A 21,925-nucleotide genomic window follows, 5' to 3' on the forward strand; every position below is an offset into this window, starting at 1 on the left:
AGAATGGCTCACTCTTTTTGTCTTATCTTCCCACAATTTATATACAATTTAAATCCGCTCAACACACACACAATCACACATGTGCAACAAAAGCCATTAATTCGATCAAACAAATGTTTCTATGCAAATGTATGAATAATTCCCCCTCACACGTTCAAGATTAAGGTTAGTTCAGAGTAAGCATTTGTATTAAATATGTATCGGAGTGCTCTGGTGGAAAGTGCACCCTCCCTCCTCCTCCTCCCCCGACTTTTCACTCTCACTCCCCCTTTGCTGTTTCCTCGCACCCAGCTCACAGTTGGTGCGTTTGAACACTTTGATCCTGAGATGCTCTGCTGAACCCGATAAGAAAACGCACACGTCTCTGTCTCAGAATCAGCAGTCAGTCATTTGTTGCCCCTCCCACAATCCTCAGCTGCGTTCAGAGGAACATTTAGAGATGCCTCTTACTGGCTTCATAAATATTTAGATGTGTATCCTCTCTGTGTCGTTTCTATCGATGTTTCGACATGTGGCATGTTCTGCGTGTTTACGTTTAGTTTGTGATTTCATGTTAGTGTTTAATTAGATATTAGATGTTGTTTGATCATGTGGTGACAGAACTACTACTCACAAAATTAACACTGAACACATTGTCATTCCCAAATACTACTTTTTAGCAATTCAAAGTACGTTTTTGTTTTTTATTGAGTCAGGCACTGAATCACTAATGCAAAATCCTGTAAATCTAATATTGTTATAAAGCACTATTTCTACTAATTTGTAACTCTGCCGACAATAACAGAAACATTTTAAAATATTGTTGGTTGACAAATGTATATAATTTACAACATAGTATAATATTAACCTAAAAATGCATATGTATTACTCAGGGTGTCCGCGGGGTCTTAAAAAGTATTAAAAGTTGATAAATCAATTTAGAGAAAATGAAGGCTATTAAAAAGTATTAAACGGCATTTTCCAAGGTGTTACATTTTGTATCTTGTTTTCAATAAGTATATAAATGGTCCAGAAAGGTTGTATTCTACAGTGTGCCTGAATGTAATCATGGCGTAGGTGTGTAGTGTGATTCTGTGTAGTTTATTGATGGCATCCCGTTGGGTTTGACGTCATCTGAACAGGACATCGCACGCTCACTGCTTGATAGCGCGAAGGTCCGTTTACGCCGGTTGTTAAACAACATCGTTATGGGGAAATGCAAGTCTGCGTCCAAATGGTTGGAAGATAAGGAGGAAGGACAATCAATACTGTATATAGTCAATGTGAGGTGAAGTGTGTCGCCAAGGTAACCGGTTAGAACTCCAAGTGGAGATGAGGTCTTAAAATGTATGGGAAGGGTCTTAAAAAAGGTCTTTAAAGGTATTACATTGATTTCAGGATTCCTGCATATACCCTGATAAATATAATCCAGTAATTAAATATATACTGTATCTGTAAATCTGTATCTGTAAAGCGTCTTTGAGCACCTGTAAAAGCGCTAACAAAATTAATCTATTATTATTATTATTATTATATACAATTCTGAAATGAGCCTACAGCATAACAAATACTTTTACTTTTGGTACTTTAAGTATATTTTCATGCTTTTGTACTTTTACTTCAGTAACATTTTGAGTGCTTGTGACAGAGCACTTTGACAATGTAGTACTTTTACTTTAGTAGTTTAAGTAAAAATACCGCTATGTATTCCAAACTGAGAGAATGATTTTAAAATCTATTGTTCTATAATAACGCTATTACATTTGAAACCCTGTAAGGTAGAATACATAAATAATTGTATTGCAATTTAAAAACATGAATGCACTGTATTGTATTCAAACCATGTCTGGGACTAGACCTTTTTCACCCAGATTAATGCAACATAAATCACTCTTTCATCGTGCCTTGCTACATATTCAGTGTGCTTTATTTGCCTTGTCCTAGAAAGACAACTTAAACTTAACTAATGTGCATTTAAAAAAGAGGAATAGTTTCGGTGAAAACTAAAAAGGTACCATGGGGTCAGATTAGAATTTTCCAAAGGGGGGTTCGTTTAGCATGAAACACTTGAAATAACTAAAGTATAAGTTAAGAAAGAAAGTGATGTCAAAGAAAACTATTTCTGCCAAGCATTGAGAGTCAGAGCTAAGCATTTCAGATGTGTGTATCTCACACTGCACTGTCACTTTAATTCATGTTGCTTTGAGTGTTTTTAAATGCCATTTTATAATATGTTTTTTAATGCTCTTGATGTCTTTCCTTTTTGCAAAGCACTTTGAATTGCCTTGTGTTGAAAGGTGCTGTATAAATAACCTTGCCTTTCCTTTGCTAATGAGTGCTATCTCTTCCCTTCCTCCTCGCCCTCAGATCATCAGTAACATGGACGCTCCGGTGACAAACGGCCCCAGTGGGGGGGGCAACACGTCCAACGGGCCGACCACCAACAGCCGCGGCTGCCCCTCGCCCATGCAGACCGGCCAATCAAACGACGACAGCAAGACCAACCTCATCGTCAACTACCTGCCGCAGAACATGACCCAGGAGGAGTTTCGCAGCCTGTTCGGCAGCATCGGAGAGATCGAGTCCTGCAAGCTGGTCCGCGACAAGATCACAGGTACACAGCGGAGAGACTGCTGCTTGTGTTTGTCTAAATCAGGGGTGTCCAAACTTTTTTCACCGAGGGCCACATACAGAAACATATACGAAGGGCTGGGCCACTCCGGAGAGGTATATTGCCTCATAAGTTCAGTTAGAAGTTGAAAAATCAATCCAATGTAGGTCAATTATTCTTGATACTTGAAAATGCTGTAAGCAAAACACACCTCACAGCTCTCCAGAGGGTTTCATTTATTTCATTAGCAGCTCATTCCTTAAAACAGAAGCTTCAGATTGATTATAATAAGAGGAAATGTGAAGGGTTTGTTTCAAGGTTATTATGAAAATAAGTTATTGGGCTTTTTTCTTATCAACTTAGATTTGTTAGAACCTGTTTTCAACTTGAATTGACTTCATTTGAAAAGTGGACTTATTAACACATGAATACTACTGTGTAATATATTTGAACATATATATTTAAGAAGTACAATATAAGACAAGCAGAAGTTTATTATACTGAAGTCATTATACTTTTTGAATTTGCTGAGGGTCGATTCAAATGTTCCACGGTCCGCATTTGGCCCCCGATCCGTAGTTTGGACACCCCTGATCTAAATATCGAGAACTAAAGGAAATAATCTGCTTAGCTTTCACATCAGTTCAGGTGCATCCAATAGGTTTTGAAAAGGCAGAAGACACTTTAAAAGGATTGTTTTTAAGCCTATAACGAGTCATGTGTTTCACAAAACAACATGAAAATCAAAAGGACTTCACTGTGACGCTCACAAGTAGAGAGAAATGAGAAAATATGCTTTGCAAGTCAACAAAGGCATCCTAAGGACAGAGGAAATGGATCACATTGCTTTCTAGATTACTATTTTAACTGGCCTGATCTGGCTCATTAAGGTCTAACAATTCACTACAACATCCTGCTTCTGAAGTATAATATTCAACAAATACATGTTTTTGAATAGTTGATATTTCATATGTTACATGAGTCCTATTATGCATTTGTGTTGTATAGGTTTGTGTGCATGTAAATGGTCTGCAAAGTCTCAAATCCCCTCCAGTTGCTATACTGTATGCATTAATGTAAATTCCCACTCATTTTTAAGCGCTTTTATCTGGAAGCCAAACTTGAATTATTTAGTTATTTTGTTCACCTGTCACAATCTTGATTATCATATTTGCATTCATAGTCAAATAACGGTAGATATGTAAGAATAATAAAGTAGTTATAGTGATGAAACAGACAGCTTACGAGTCTTTTGACAAGAGATCAAAAGGTGTGGATACAACACGTCGCTGTGTGATTAATTGAATGTAGACACACATCCTTAGAGTTAAATATGATATTAAAACTTCACACAAGTGTACACAAACACACAGCCCACGTATTGTCTTCTACAGTAAAGTAATCCATATCTTCGCCATGTGTGTTCAAGCGCTGTGAGTCAGCAAAGCGCCACATGTTCTCCAGAGGTGTTTTAAATTAAGCAGCACTTCGCGGCGCTAATCATGGCTGTAATCTGGGCGTAGTGGCTGTGTGTGTGTGTGTGTGTGTGTGTGTGTGGGCGGCCATACAGCAGATGGATCGGGGGAGGGAGGGGGTGCGGCTCTGTGATAATGCTCCATAATGGCTTTCATTTTAGATCCTACTTACTGACACTCTTCTCCTGATAATCTCATTAAAGAGCACCAGGCTGGCAGGCAGCGTGGATCACCGAGCCTTTCCCCGATAGCAGGCAAGGCAAAACACACACTCACACACACACGCACACACACACATGCACGGATAAACACGAAAACATCATCACCAAATTCCTGTAATAGATTAAGTACAACCAAAAGGCCAATAGAGATGATGATTTTAAAGCAGAAATGGCCACTTGCCCAGCCTTCTGTTCTTTGAAGCACTCCTCTCTAGAACCATCTTCCTCTTCCTCAGTAATGGGCCACAAAATGGAGCCTGATACACCGGGATAATGGAGGACACTATGTACAAAAATAACACTTAGATACCACATGCTATCACCATCACCATCAGCAGGTTCTCTCCTCTCCTCAAGCAGCAGATATTTGGAAGGAGTTTAAAAAACCTGAATGTGGAAAGCAAGAGAAATGTTTGTTCGCTCACTTCTGAAACCATTTAGGGTTCTTCTCTGCTCGGCACTACAAGGACTCTGATGACTTAGCATCAACGCAACAAAAAAGTTAAAAATAACTCCTACCCTACCCCTGTCTACTCCGTGGTGTATTCCTGCTCCGCTCTCCCATGGGTGCAATTTTCCCGTGCAAACTTTTAGGCTAACAAAGCACGAGCCCCTCTTCTAACGCCAAGAGGCTTTATCCTCTCATCCAAGTCTTTAAGAGCCAGGTTAGGAAGCAGGGGGGGGGTAAAGAGAGGCATGCTGGGTAAAGAGAAGACATTTTTTGGGGGCATTTATACAAGTCTGCAACTATCGATTAGTATCATGTAGATTAATCAGTTTCTTTTTTTCTTGATTAGGTTTTTAGGTCTATAAAATATCAGTACATTTTGACAATTCACTGCTTGTAGTCACCTCTGTCTCCCTCCATCTACACCAGGGGTGTCAAACTCAAGGCCCGGGGGCCAAATCCGGCCCGCGACTTCATTTTATGTGGCCCCACAAGAGCTTGCAAAAAATATGATTTTATTATACGGTTACATGCTACTTTACAGAGGCACGTTGCCCATAAACTACATGTCCCACAATGCATCTCAAATTTGACTTTTTTTCTCAGAATTTGACTTTTCTTTTTTCAAAATGTCACTTTTTTTTAGACATTTTTTCCAGAATGTGGCTTTTCTTTTAAAATCATTTTTGTGACATTCTCACTGAAGAGACTTGCAATTATTTGCCCTAGACTTCTGCTTTCAGACGTAGTTAATTATGAAGGTATTACCCTATCCGATAATAATCCAATGCAGAGGCAATAATGTAATAATACATTATTTTATATATTAAATATTTGTATATGTATTTTTATATAGTCTTAAAGTTACAACCGGCCCTTTGAGTGCAGCCATAATGCGAATGTGGCCCGCAATGAAATTGAGTTTGACCCCCCTGATCTACACTGTCACTTAACTAAATGCACTGGTTTCCCAAAACATTATCAATTAGTTAACGTAAAAGTAAACTAAGATGAGGTCATTAAACGTCTTGTCAACAATTGAAATGAATGATATGTAGGTTATATGATATAGCTAGATACCTGTATAGCTATGTCAAAGAAGAGCAAAGCAACTATAACATATTCCCATTGAAGAAGCATTTAGAAACAGACAATTTCGATTTTTATTTAAATAATTACTCAAACCAATTTATTGATTTTTAAATAGTTAGCACAACAATGTTGATAGTTGACTGAAAAATGATTATGTTTTGCAGCTATTCTGTCTTTCATAAATATTCTGATGTCATAAATATTCACTTTTGCTTCAATAATTACACATTTATATCTGAGGCGAGATTGAGGAATGAAAGAGTCTTTTTTGTTCAGCTGGAATCTTCAGTATGTCTCGAGGATAGTTAGTTTAGTCTGTAGCGAGACATTATTAATATTGATGAAAATATGAAGGCATTCCTACTGTAGTATTATGCAGTGTGAAGAGTAAGAGACTTAGAGTATAAAACAAAGTTTAAAATGTTAAATAAATTAACTTTCTGAAAACCTTAAATATAGATACTTGGATAAGAGTTTCACTATTTAATCTTTCCTAGTTTTGAAGTATTCTGCCCCCGCGTTCACTGAATGTATTTCACATTATATCGTACTGTTTGTGATAGCATTACTGTTTTAAACACAGTCCGATACACCCAGTCAGTCATCAGAATCAGATCAGAAAACCTGTATTAGTCCCACAGAGGAGAGATTTGCATTGTTACAGCAGAAAAGAGCCAAAGACAGCTTAATGTTACCTAAGAAGCATGCATAACAAAAATTACACAATTTACAAAATACACATCCTGTAACAGTTTTAGCAGCCAGGTATATATTGCACAGTTATTAACGGCACATATATATATTGCACATAGTTGGTATTTGCTCACATCGCACAGTATCAGTGTTTGCAACCTGCCAGACCTGTGAGTGTTTTCTGATGAGCTGTGAACACATGAGGGGCGGGACATACAGAGTGACGGACAGGTGAGAGCAGGCGTCTGTCACCCTGACCCACTTAAAGGTCGACTATTACACTATTTTTCATCAATATATCACAGGTCTCAGATATATACAGAGCCTGTCTCTGATTGGCTGAAACACCAAACAGATCATTGCAGCATTACCCATAATCCCCTCTGTTTCAGCCCTGTTTCCAAAGTGCTGATTCTCTGTCTGTTACTTCAGATGAAAATAAGGAGCCCCTCCCCACGCCCCTCTGAGAGACATTTGGTTACAAAGAACTCAATGGTGCTCTAGGAGGAGATTCAGGTGATAAGGGGGGGGGGGGGGGGGGGGGGTTACCTTGGTTGCTGATTGGCTAATGGTTACACAAGACAACACATCGTTATGACATCATAAAGTGGCCAAAATCTGATCAGCTCATTTTCAGACAGGTTTTTATAGAAATGGATCAAAAAGAGAGAGAATCTTTGTTCCTGAAACTTTCAGAGTCTCTTTCCACAGAGGGGACACATGTTGATGTAGAAGAGACATGAAGAAGAGGGGACACATGTTGATGTAGAAGAGACATGAAGAAGAGGGGACACATGTTGATGTAGAAGAGACATGAAGAAGAGGGGACACATGTTGATGTAGAAGAGACATGAAGAAGAGGGGACACATGTTGATGTAGAAGAGACATGAAGAAGAGGGGACACATGTTGATGTAGAAGAGACATGAAGAAGAGGGGACACATGTTGATGTAGAAGAGACATGGAGAAGAGGGGACACATGTTGATGTAGAAGAGGCATGAAGAAGAGGGGACACATGTTGATGTAGAAGAGACATGAAGAAGAGGGGACACATGTTGATGTAGAAGAGACATGAAGAAGAGGGGACACATGTTGATGTAGAAGAGACATGAAGAAGAGGGGACACATGTTGATGTAGAAGAGACATGAAGAAGAGGGGACACATGTTGATGTAGAAGAGACATGAAGAAGAGGGGACACATGTTGATGTAGAAGAGACATGAAGAAGAGGGGACACATGTTGATGTAGAAGAGACATGAAGAAGAGGGGACACATGTTGATGTAGAAGAGACATGAAGAAGAGGGGACACATGTTGATGTAGAAGAGACATGAAGAAGAGGGGACACGTGTTGATGTAGAAGAGACATGAAGAAGAGGGAACACGTGTTGATGTAGAAGATACATGAAGAAGAGGGGACACATGTTGATGTAGAAGAGACATGAAGAAGAGGGGACACATGTTGATGTAGAAGAGACATGAAGAAGAGAGGACACATGTTGATGTAGAAGAGACATGAAGAAGAGGGGACACATGTTGATGTAGAAGAGACATGAAGAAGAGGGGACACATGTTGATGTAGAAGAGACATGAAGAAGAGGGGACACATGTTGATGTAGAAGAGACATGAAGAAGAGGGGACACATGTTGATGTAGAAGAGACATGAAGAAGAGGGGACACATGTTGATGTAGAAGAGACATGAAGAAGAGGATTTTGCATAATAGGTGACCTTTAAAAAAGCCACCTCTTAGTGTCCTGCTCCACACATTGCTCACCTACCTTTATGCCTCTTTACACCCCCCCCCCCCCAAATCCTCTGCCTGATGCTCTCATAACAGGGCTGGGACATGCAGGTTCATCTTTTATTTAGGGATAGCTAACACGCACCTAGCTGCAGCTCACACACACTCACACAATCCTCCACATGTCATTCCTGCCTCCTCTGGAGAAGATATCTGAATGAACATGTACAAATACTCGATGTCAAGGGCATGAAGGCTTCGAGTTGCTTTGCACAAAAGATGGTTCCACTTAAAACACTCTTCATCCTTTTCTTTCTTTCTTTCTTTAAAAAAGGAACAAAAACATACATTTAAGCAGCAAATTGACCGTCTGAAAGCTCATCTTGAGCAAAAGTGGAAGCAACCACTCCTTACCAAGACATAAGTGGGAAAAAAAACATGTTTTCTATTATTGCGAGATTGGAAAAATCCATGTAGACCTGGAAATATTAAATCAGCACTTCTATACATGACACACACACACACACACACACACACACACACACACACACACACACACACACACACACACACACACACACACACACACACACACACACACACACACACACACACACACACACACACACACACACACACACACACACACACACACAGTTGACTGAACCTCATCAGTAAGTCATTTTTTGGGGGATAATGTTTTGCATCAGCTGCCTTTCTGCTGGAGAAATGAATGCATTTGTTTTCATAAGGACCCCGAGGGGAAAGGAAATTGCTTTTCATGCTGACAGAATTGATTCCATATTTTCATTGACAAACACTTTTTTAGATGCTCACGTCGTGCTAATAATTACAGAAGGATATTATTATGATTTGATTGTTGCGTAAACAAATCACCATGTTTAACGGCTGCTGGGTTTCGTACTAGCAGCTTTTTCTCGTTGCCAACTTTCAGCAGCTAACTTTGAATTGATTTGTGTCTGTTTGTATGCCGATCAAATTATCTCATCTCTACATCAAACCATGTAGAGTAATCCCCGACTGAAGCCTTTGCACACGACTCCAGTCAGCCTCCATGTGTGGGTTTTATACATGGAATCTGGGGAACTGATGCAAATCATAATGACAATGTAGCAAGCCAAGCAGATGTTGGCTATGAAAAATAGATGGACTGTGATGTCAGCTGTGGAGGAGCCGCTCTGACAGACAATATGAATACCTGCTGCCAACCCAAAGCTTATATAAGGACAGGTACTCCGTATTTATATACTGAAGGTGCAGGAAAACATCGCCTTCCTTTGCACGCACTGTGGTCCCGGCAGCAAACTCACATTACTTTTTTTTTTTTACATTTCAGTTATGGAACATCAAGTGCCCACACAAACGCAGAATACACATAACGTACTGTAAAGTCATAAAACAGAACATTCTGAAAAAGCAATGTTTGTCATTTAGTAGGGGTGTAACGGTATCCGTCCCGTACCGTCACGGAGCGTCCACACAGCAGCGTGCGTTGACGCTTGGAGGTGGGCGTATCTGAAGCTTGGGGATTTTTTGCGAGCAACACGACCAACAACCAATCACATGAATCTCCCGCCCCCGACATACAAAGCAATAGCAATGTTAAAACGAAGTAAACTGGATATAAAATCCCCAAACAGGCGAAAACCTACCAGTTTCACCCACTGTCTCTGCCACCTCCCTCCATGCCTCGCTCCTCCGGTTTGTATCCCGGTAGATGAACAGAGACTGATCATACAGCACCGGGTGATTCTCTACCGCTACAAGGAAATTTCCCTCAATTTTTTTGAATATGAGGAAATGACCTGCGTAGTCTCTCCCAGCATACACGCGGTTTGATTGGCTAGCAATTGTACTGGCAGATTTGAATAAACGGGATTTCATTGGCTGACGCCTCCGTCGAGGCGTCAAAAGTTGAACATTGCTCAACTTTTGACGCCAGCAACGCTCCACGTCGCTTCCCAAAATGCAGTTCGGCTAAAAGTGACGTCACCCCATTCAAAGTGAATGGGCAGAAGCGTTGGAAGCTTCAACGCACGCCGCTGTGTGGACGGGCCGTCACGGTTCAGACGTCACGGTTCGGCACACGCAGTCACACGACGAATACGCCTCTTTTTTTTTACGAGTGGGAAAAAAGTCTGTCATTCAGGGCAGTATCCACTACACTATTTATAATCCAGGGGGCGGTATTGCGCCTAAAAGCTGTTTGCCAGCCGCCCTTAAACAACACATGAAGAACAAGAAGAAACACAACCACAAAACGAACAAAATACAAGAAGAAGAAAAGTTAGTATGGCGATTTCAGATAACACACAGGAGCTAGAACCCACCTGCTTCTTTTAAATCAGCTGTGTGGGAACATTTCGGGTTCCCTGTGGACTACAATAACGATGAAGTGCGAGTGGTGGATCGGACGAGGACGGTGTGTCGGCGTTATTAGACAGCGGTGCTGTATGCTAATGGTAACACTCGCTAAATCATATCAGAAGCCATCACCCAGATTTGCCAATCACCGGAGCCCGGCAAAAGACAGCAGCAGTTCAACAGCTGATCCCCGCTGTTTTTAAGAAGCCAATAGACATGAAAGCCATGAGACCAAAATAGATAACGGAAGCTTTTGGCATATGTTTTTCAACGACTTTGCGCTCTTGAAACACTTTCTTATTATTTATGTCATATTTTCAAGACATTATTTTTAGTTTTACAGCTTGATGAAACCTTTTTGTTTGACATCAGCCATTATAGATAATATGGCCATCTGAGTGTACCGTGTAAGGTTTGTTTTTAACTGTTTAATACAGTTCATTATTCAAAATGTCAGAGTTCTTTATTTTTAAACTGAATTGCACTACTGTTCAAACATAAATAACAACAAACCTGGAATTATGCATTTGGGACTTTTTTTTGCTTTTTCTTGTTGTACCGAACCGTGACCTCCAAACCGAGGTACGAACCGAACCGTGACTTCTGTGAACCGTTACACCCCTATCATTTAGAAGTGGAAAGCTAAATATATGCATACAAATGAGACTATGGTCTGTACTGATTGCGCCGGGTCAAATCCGAAGTCTAGGCATTTGTGCATTTTATTCCAAAAGCAAATGAACAAAGATCAAAGGTTTTTACATTAATTCCTGTAGCCTTACCTGGTATAGAACCATATGCCTATACTGGTGCACTAATCCCAGCACCACCTGTCTCCAACACACACACAATATCCAGGTGTGCAAAGCTACATTCAAAATAAAAGCATAACAAACTGTAATTAACTTAAATAAAAATGATGAATGAATGATAAAAGCAGAAAAAAGTATTGTTTAACTTATAAATCAACATATAGCTCCAGCAACACATCTAACCCCGGCCGGGTGGAGTTTAGCTCCTGCACAAAGACAGTGAGTCTACCAGGGAACAGAACCTCACCTCAGTTTAACCACATCTCTTTGTTGCTTCTGAAATATACGTCAAGCTGTTTTCACATCTTCTCTACAGAGTGATGGGAACAAAACTTCCTGCGTTTGTCCTGTGAGACCGACGCCTTCCAAAACGCCTAAACAACACCATGTTTTTCTGTATGGTGACAAACCATTACTCACTTCTTCTTTGCTAAATCCTGCCGAGGGAAATCTGGTGCTGTGTTTGTATCTGACATACGGCTCACCCGAGACGGGCTGAAGGCTGGAGATAGCGTGAACAAAGCTGACAGGGGAACAGATGGAAAAAGGATTTGACATCTCCAAAGCCAGGTATTAAGATAGCTGCCAGGTTTAGAAGTGCAGACACATTAAAGTTTCAGAGTCCCGAGAATGTCCTCTCTCTCTCCTCTAAGCTCCCCCACCTTCCTCTTCCTCTCTGTTCGGGACACCAGGAGAGCTGAACTGCTCCTCCTGCGACCCCACCTTCAGCCTCTGTCCCCTCTCATTCTGAGCGCCCTTTACAGGGGACACAGAGGTTGTTTCTGTCCCCTGTGTCAGCGTCAGATCCAGAGACTGACTGAGCCTCGGGCCGTTTCCTCGCCCTCCGACCCTCCACCATCAGCGACCCTTGCCTGGGCATGAGAGAGCCAAACTAGGTTGGAAATGTACGAATAAAATAAATCAGGTGTGGCGGCTCAATTTCCAGTTTAGCTTGAGTCGCCGAGATGCTAAGCGTGGCTATAGGCTAAGATGGTTTGACGATATTTAATAAACAAAAACACAATAACTATAGGGACAAAAACGGTCAACAGAAAATCGCACTCGACATGAAACACACAAAACACACCCATGTGACAATTACCGGAAGTGCTCAACAAATAATAATAATACAAATAATAAACGCATTTTGGCTCCTACATCAGGTCTTACGTCTTTCTCTAAGCACTTCCGTGAAAAAAGTCACTGGGTTTAGGAAAGATGTTGAGAAGATTTCATCGGTGTTGGGGAAATATGTCCCGAGGCCCATAACTTTGACCCAGTTGATCAGTTCTGTCCTGACTGAGCGCACGCACCTGTAACCTGGGCTGCTGCTCTCAGTGTTCTGTCTCCCTGCTCCTGCCTGTTGGCGTCAGCTGACAGAGGTGTTAGTTCTATCTTGTTATGCAGCATGTTGATGATTCTCTCTGAACTAAACACACGGGTCTGGGGTAGAGTTCTTCAGAGTTGACGTGGCAACTCTACCGTGAAGTCAGAACCTCTGACTCTTTGACTTGTTTTGTGAATTCTCCGGCCGAAGCTCCAAATAAACCCGTCAGTGTTTGCCATCAAAGCTCCAGCTCTCCCCGTGTCTCCTTTTGAGTCGGTGACTCCTTCTGCATTGCTACACAGAAGTTTCCCCCACAATGAGGACTTGGGAAAAGAGAATGCCTGCACTTAAACTAAGCGACATAGTTATGAAGCAACGGATGTACATTTGTCTGCAGACTGACTACTAAAAGTGCATCTAGATACTCCTCCTAGTGCCTTCTTATCATGTTGTTTCATGCAGGCTTCATAAACTTGTATATTACATTATTTGTTAGACGCTTTTATCCAAAGCGACTTACATACTCAACACTGTGGACAATCCCCACAGGAGCAATTTGGGGTGAAGTGTCTCAGGGACACAACGACATGCTGACTGCAGTGGGGTTTGAACCTGTTCCCAACGCACAACCTACTGCGCCACACACCTCCCATAGTTCGCCTTGTACCTGGGCATGAGAGAGCCAAGCTAGAAAAATCAGGTCCTACTTTCTCTAAGCACTTCCGTGAAAAAGGCGACTGAGTTTAGGAAAGATGTTTGGAAGATTTCATCAGGACTTGGGAAAAGAGAATGACCACTTAAACTGAGCGATATGGTGATGACGCAACGGACGTAATTGATATTAAAACCACTAACTTTTGTTGCACACTGACTACTAAAAGCACATCTAGATACTCCTCCTAGTGCCTTCTCATCAAGTTGTTTCATGCAGGCTTCATAAACTTCTATATAGTTAGCCTTTTGGTTTAACATTTTTTTGAAAGTTCAAAACATATAAGTACTTTAGCAAGATATGGCAGAAGATGGAAAATGAGCACCGTAGGAGACGCATTTGTAGGGCAAGATCGGTTGTGTCAGTGAACGGACGATTTGTGCGTCATTGTGGTTCTGCATTATATATTTTCTTTGGTAATGGATGGATATTTGTATGTAATGCTAACATCATGCTTTTTGGGTTAATCTAACTCGATTGGAAATCTTTCTTTGCAAATAATACTTTTGGACTGCAACCCCAGTCAGTCCCTCTGTCCCCAGCATGTGCACGGCTGAGGGCTTATTGGACAGCTCACTCGAAGAGGGAGTCCAAACAGATACAGATGTGTCTCCGCCATCGTGACGTAACGGGGTTATCCAAGACTTAACGGGTTCTCCGTCTGTCAGCTCTCCTTCTCTCTCTCGGCCAACTTGCCCACACACTGCCGGCTACAGGGAGCCACCACGAGGAGGCGGATCTCCTGTGTTTGTCCCTGAGCTTCTACGTGGGCAAGTGTGTGTCTGTGTGTGTGTGTGTGTGTTGGTGGAAGCAGGGCCTTGGGAACGGAGAGTGGGAGCCTCCTCACTGCAACAGTGGCTGCTACCTTGGCAACCCAGGAGGGAAAGATGTGTTGAATGAGTGAGTGGGAGCGGGATCTACAGGAGATGCATGTGCGGGGGACGCGGCTCTGTTTATGAATTTCGTTATTTAAGCGGTCTCAATACATGCCACATGATATGCCTTCACTGTACTGCCGGTATGTGAAGCACTGAAGTCTTTTGTTCCCTTTCTGTTCTCTTGTTTTTGCTAACTCTCCATTTCTTATGGAGTTGACCCTCTTCAAGGTAAGTGAAGTGTATTCTGACGTGAAGTTGGTGACAGGGCACCCTTTCAAATGTTGGCTGATCAAAAATAGCTCTACCTTAAAGTTGCTACGGCAGCAAGGGGCAGAGCTTCAGAGGATGGAAGCAGTGACTGTGACACATTTATTTTGACAAATTGAAATGTTTTTGTCCCTCAGCCGCATCTTAAAATGTCGCTAAATCCAAGACTGACCGAACCGATTTGCCTCTTTGAGAGGAGAAGAGGCTGGTCCTCTCAAGGTGTGTTAGCGTCAGCGGCTGATGGCTCTGATGATCCCTGAAAGCTGCAACTCCCCTCCTTCTGAAGCTTCTGTTCCCCCTGAGTCCTGAAAGACAGCCTGACTCCACCGCTGGGTCACAACTAAATCACATTTTGTTTTGTTAGATTGCTTCGAAATGAATGCAGATCTTTTACTATTTATTGGGCTGCATGTCTTACACAACGTTCTTTTGTTATGGAAATATATTCTCACAGGAACACAAGACAAAGATGTGATTAATTGGACAAATAATTTCACATGTTGGCAGTTGCGCCGCCAACAGAAGTAAAACATTATGTTAACTGTATTGTCAGCAGTTCAAATTAACTGTAAGATGAACAGCTAGACTTTAGAGAGTAGTAGCAGGAACAATAGGAAGGCACAGAGTGAAAAAGAGGCTTCTATGTGTTTCATTTGCTAGCTCCCACTCCACATCAAAGAGTCCATAGTGTTGTTTGAGCCTTGGCTGATGATAGCAGGAGATGAAGATGCTTTCATGTCTGCGGTACAGGGCTCTTAGTCACATAATACAACACAAAAGGTGGAAAATAATGACAGGCAATATGCAACTGGAGTCTCTTTCTATGTGCACCTTACAGCTTATTATTCTTTACCTCAGCGCGCGCCTCACAGTGAATATGTTAAACTTGATTTGATGCCTGAGTGCTGCTGTGTAGCCTCGCATACTTCCATTCATGTACCTATATGTAATTTTGCATATAGGTATGTTGTGTGGATGTTCACTTGTTTGTGTGCACAGAAGGGGGAAATAGAGAAGGTGGAATTACGATGCCAGCAGGCAGGACACTAGCTTCGAAGTACTCTCATTTTCTCATCTCACACATTGAGCAACCTGCTGCTCCTCAGGACACAAATAATGGCTTAGTCACTCATAAAGCCCCGCAAACTCAGCGAAGAGCTACTTACTAAAAACAGCAGTGGTGTTTCCACTGAAAGCATGCCCACCTCCCTACAATTGATGTCTGATTGTACAAAAGCAACACGAAAATAGTGGAAGTGGCTCCAAATTAGTCTCCTCCTCCTCCTCACTCCCCACTCGCATGTGATTGTGTGTTTGTAATATTACTTGGCACTGTGTGATAAAGCAATGCAGTGCTACAGTAAAGTGGTACCTGAACGTATACAATATGGAAAAACTAGAGCTACCCCCTCGACGGTTACTAACTAATCGTCTTAGTTTTATTAATTGGTCTTCGTCAACTACGATCTATATGGTCAATTAGTTGTTGGTCAACTGGTGGCTGACCAGGGGTCCCAAAACACTTAACAACCTAAACCAGGGGTGTCAAACTCAAGGCCCGGGGGCCAAATCCGGCCCGCGAAGAGCTTTATAAGAGCTTGCAAAAAATATAATGTTTATTATAGGGTTACATTCTACTTTCTCAGAATGTGTCTTTTTTTATCAAAATATGCCTTTTTTCTTAGAATTTGACTTTTTCTCAGATTTAGATTTTTTTTCTCCCAAAATGTTACTTTTTTTTCAGAATTTGGCTTTTCTTTTAAATCATTTTCTGACATTCTCACTGAAGAGACTTGCAATTATTTGCCCCAGACTTCTACTTTCAGACGTAGTTAATTATGAAGTTATTACCCTATCCGATAATAATCCAATGCAGAGGCAATAATGTAATAATACATTATTTTACATATATTAAATATTTCTATATGTATTTTTTATATAGTCTTTAAAGTTACAACCGGCCCTTTGAGTGCAACCATAATGTGAATGTGGCCCGTGATGAAATTGAGTTTGACACCCCTGACCTAAACGATGCAAGAACATAAATGTCCCAATACACATGCAAATAAAAAAACATCTTCACCAACTTGACAACACAGCGCAGCGTCTGTTTCATAATTGGAAGATCGGTGTAGATAACAATATTTGTGTTATTTGAGACTGAAGGGGATGTTGCATTGTTTTTGTTGCTTTCGTTGCAGTTTTATATATATCTTATAATGTAATTTAGGTGAACTTCCTGTTTCATTTGTATGCTTTTATTTTGAAGGCAAGTTAACCCGGCTGACAGGCAGTAGCGTGGCGTGGGGAAAAATGTAGGGGAAGCCCATTTGTTGGGTCGGGGGGTCAATAACGTAACCAGATGAGTGATTACAGCGCCCGGTATCATTTTACACACATTTGTATCACACAGATGCAGGACTTGCACACGCCTGTTATCTAACCGAAAGGTCCGCACGCACTCTCCAGCTGAAACTCTCTCCTTATTAATTTAATGCAGACAATCACACAATCTATGTGATTTTGGATTTACCGTGCCTCTCAATTGCCCGTGACAGGTCGATGAATCCTGAAGTTGCCCAAGGATTGTTCAGGGAGCACGAATCCTTGTCAAAAAGAAGACATGGCCAGCAAAATAGACGCTGAAGTTTAGCGCTTCCAGTTAGCCACTCCGTGCGGACATAATTATCCTCATTGAACGTCCGATTCTCTCCCTTTTTCCTCTGTGTACACACAGCTCGAGTGCGGGCATTGGCCTGTCATCTGATTTAATTTTCAGTTGCTGCTGTAGCGGAAGTTTAGTAAAGTTATGTTTGATTAAGTACGCCAAATCTCCACCCTCCATAATGCTTCATTTGCTTGATAATTTCTAACGGCGGTGATGACAGTTACAGTATTAAAACTGATGTTGATGTGATTTGATTGGATGGCAGTGTCCAATCAAATCGCCAGCCGCCTCTGAAGGGAAGCAAGAGGCGGCTGGCTTCCCTTGGCATGGCCCTGACCAATCACAGGTTGGCAGGGGCATCACGTGGGCCTCATCTGATTGGTCAATCCCTCCATTTTTTTTCACCAAGGGAAGCCAGATTCGGCTGGCCTCCTCTCGCAACAGAGAGTGCAATCTACTGTTTCACCATAACATCTAGAGGGGCGCTGTTTGTTTCACTCTTTGTAAAATACTCAATGAGAATGGGGAGAGACGGGCCGGCAGCAACACACAGCAAAGGAGAATTATCGAAACAAAACAAAGTGTTTTTATTTATTTATTTAAATTTAACTACAATCCGAAAAAACAGGGGAAGCCTGGCTTCCCTTGGCCTCCGGGAGAAAACCCAACTGCTGACTGCTTTTGAAAACAACGTGACGGAGAAAGTAATATCTTCTATGTAACGGCGGAGAAAGAGAAGAACGGACTGTATATTTAAATGTTAGCACCCCCCGAAGAGGCTCAAGCTCTTACGTTGGGTCTGGAGTTACAAATCAATTCTAATTAATCAGTAAAGTAAAGCCTACGACCATTATTCGGAGGGAAATGCTACAATCAGTATGAAATGACATAGCTCATAGCTCATAGCAGATTCAGATTCAACTTTATTGTCATTACGTAGTACTAGTGACGAAATGTAAGTTTAGGCATCTGACCAGAAGTGCAAAATAGCAGTGCAGGAATCTACATAATAAGAATAATTATAAATGGAATTATTATAAATAGAATAATTATAAATAAGCTATAAACAGATGAATCTATACAGTGTAAACGGCATTCTTTCACACACACATACGGGTTTTGGGCCAAGGGCGGCACCGTACTTCCGGTATCCGCCATTTCACGCGAGGTGCAACCTGAATATCATAGTCTATTGCCTTAATCAATATAGTCAACTCTAAAATACCACATATATGCATTGGCATGATAATATTATTGTGACAAGTGGGATATTCACCTGGTGTTTCCAGAAGATAGACGTAGATGCTGCCCAAATCGACCGAAGGCTACTTTCGAGAGTCGTTTTTCCATACATCTGCATCTACAGGCAGTCTGTAAGGGCAATCCAACAACCCGCACAGCTCTAGTTTATGCTGGTAACGACCTAGAGCACACCCCTCAAGTCCAGAGATGTGATCCGAAGACATGCAGTGATTTCTTCGGTCGTTAATTCAGAAAAAAAACCTAGTGCGCTCTGCCTGGCTACGTTAGCTAGCTGTTTATATTAGCACCTCCAGGATATTAGCACCTCCAGGAAAATGGCGTATTTATATATATATATATATGGCGCGCGTTGCATTGTGGGTAGCTCGTGACGTCACTGTGTGTGAAAGAATCGACAGTAACATATAAACAGGTGGGTGGTGGGCTTGAGTCTATCAGGGGGCAGAGTTCAACAGGGTAACAGCCCTGGGGAAGAAGCTGACCCTGAACTTGCTGGTCTTGGACTGGAGGCTCCTGAGGCGCCTCCCCGAGGGTAGGAGGACGAACAGATAGTTTGCAGGATGAGAGGTGTCTTTGAAGATGTTGTGCGATCTGCAATGATATCGTAAGGAATCATGCCATCACATTGTTAAACCGCCCCAATAAAATGTCCATTTAAAGTGAGTTTTCAGTGAGTGGCAGTGTTATAATCCCCAGATGTCAACACACACTCCGGTCCCAGCTGTCGGATACCAGACTTTTATGCAGAATTATATATTTCCAGGATACTTGTGATTCCAGAAGTGATGCTTTTCCATTATTCTTTTGGTAGAAAGTGTTTTACATGTTGAGTAAATTGAACTAATCGATTAGTCAACAAATTGTATGTGTTTTAATCCACTAATCCTTTATTTAGTCCATGACAGCTTCAGATATACACATCATATACTTACTACAACCATGCAGACAACATAGCATCATTAGCAAACCCTAGATTTGTAGATGTATTTACTTCACATTTGGGGCCGTTCTATTACAAGACCTTTCCCATTATCACATTTACATAACTTGTAGTAAGAAGCTTTCATTGCTGCCAACATTTTTCTCAAGTCGTTACAACTGTTGAATCTGCACACTGGCACTGTAAGCAGCTGACGAATCAAAAGCAAATGAATATCTAACCTCATTAAAAGGCCGTTATGGAAAGCAATGCATCATTTGAGTTCTTGTTTTTAATTGACAATTACAATATATAAGCTAATGTATCCATTAAACTAATTGATCAGCACAAGGCTGCTTTTTCTGTTAGATAGAACCCCATTAGAGGCTATTTATCATGCATTTTTAATAGCTTCTCTGTGAAGCCTCAGATGCACAACTTTCTCAAGTTAATTTGAATTACAATATACAAGTAGAACGGCTCTGACTGGTAAAAACATATCTGGTTTTTTAAAGTATGTTCCTGTTTATTCCCGCACAAAACAAATGTATGTTGGACTGACACATTGGGAAATCTCATCTCCACTTACAGAATATTGTACTTTGATAGATGACATTTACGAACCACAGGCATCTTGAGCTTTTATCGGATGTGTGGCTAGAAACAGCTTGAGCAATATGCCTTTTTACAGCCTGTTTACTTCATGCTTAAACATGACTTTCTGGTGTTGTGTGATGCAGCCTGAGCTGGCCTTATCATTGCATTGCAGTAAGACACCATGCTACGCTAAATAATGCCGAGCCATTTTTAGACTGCACCTAAACTGTGTTTAACCGTGGTGTGTTGAGCCGGAACAGAGCGAGGCACTGTGAAGGTGTGATCCAAATGCTCCCGTCCTGCTGGGAAGTGTTGAGGTGGACAGGGCAGGTGTTGTGAGATCTGAAGCCAACCTCCACCTGCTGCCTCTGCACAACACTGGAGGTTAACCACATGTTGCAGTACCCTGATCTTTAGGATGGCTCGTGCACGATGAAGGATGCAAATAGAAAGGGTCTTTAACCTCTGTTGAAAGATGGAATGAAGAAAAGATAATTCATCAGGACTGAAGAAAAAGACGATTGTTGTGCTAACAAATCCTGACTGGGCAAAGAAATAATGATGTAACAGATGATCAAATGATCTTCTGAGTCTGCAGTGGGAAACAACAACTAGTACAACAAGTACTCGGCAACTACTAACATGATCCACATGTGTTGGTCATGATTGGTTGTTCTTCTGGCAACGACCAAACGATGAATAACTTTAGAAGTTACAGCCGCAAGAGATTGTGGGACAGCGCTACCTCCTTTCGTTTGGATAAGGATGGTCCAGTGTACCCTATGCCCAAGGAGACAAAGGAAGCCTTGAAGCTCCTTTCCCATTGTCACTACCCGATCTGTCCCCCTGCCGATCTGTACTGCGCATGTGCGAGATGGTCCGCCATATTGGACAACTCCGTACGGCAACCCAAGAAGGACACTTAACACAGTGGCTTTTGGCAAAGCTCAAAAGGAAAACGAGAGAGAGATGAGTTATTGTTATTACAACGTGACTTCACTATTATTTAACAACTCTTTTTATTGGGTTCTTTTATTTGGGGTTAAGTACATTGTCAGAATAAGTGAGAAATGAATTTAACTTCTGTTAGACTATATGCCATACATTTTTGCATACATTCACAGTAAATATTTATTCAGTATGATAGCTGTCTAACAGAAGTTAAATCCATTTCTCACTTATTCTGACAATGTACTTAACCCCAAATAAAAGAACCCAATAAAAAGAGTTGTTAAATAATAGTGAAGTCACGTTGCAATAACTCATCTCTCTCGAGTTTTATTTTTGAGCTTTGCCAAAAGTCAAGTGTCCTACTTGGGTTGCCGTCCGGAGTTGTCCAATATGGCGGACCATCTCGCACATGCGCACTGCAGATCGGGCAGGGGGACAGATCGGGTAGTGACACCCATGATCCACCTTTCATATTATCATGGCTGCCACTTAAGTACTTCCGGGTCAATTATATCCATTAGTAACCTTCCTTAGCAAAAGACAATATTAGACCACAACCTGGGTGTTGACCTTAAATGGTTTAAGAACAACAACACGCCCCTCCACACACAAACAATGATGCATTAACATGTTAGCTGCCGGAAACCACAGTCCTCCGCGTCCTGCTGTGAGGACATACTTGGGTTTGTTTGTGTTCGCCTGTGTGATTGAGTGATTATATGTTTGCATGTGTGTACACCTGTGTGGAGTGTTGGCTACTCCCCCCCCCCCCCCCACCCTCCACACCCTGCAGATTCCAGGCAGTCTGCCGGTGGCTCCCTGCCGGTGGCTCCCTGCTGTTAGCGGCTCCGTAGTGGGCTGGAAATGGTCGGTGGAATCCCT

General features: G+C 41.6%; 1 protein-coding gene across 1 annotated transcript in view; it reads left to right on the forward strand.

The window, feature by feature from the left end:
* Positions 1-21,925, forward strand: part of LOC117557357 (ELAV-like protein 4) — a gene marked incomplete at its 3' end in the record, with an annotated part of 52,135 nt that overhangs the window by 22,540 nt on the left and 7,670 nt on the right. Inside the window, 2 exon segments of the mRNA XM_034233164.1 lie at positions 2,347-2,593; positions 4,269-4,319. Coding sequence (XP_034089055.1) covers positions 2,347-2,593; positions 4,269-4,319 — 298 coding nt within the window.

This window comes from Gymnodraco acuticeps, unplaced genomic scaffold, assembly GCF_902827175.1.
Source record: "Gymnodraco acuticeps unplaced genomic scaffold, fGymAcu1.1, whole genome shotgun sequence".
Lineage (NCBI taxonomy): Eukaryota > Metazoa > Chordata > Actinopteri > Perciformes > Bathydraconidae > Gymnodraco > Gymnodraco acuticeps.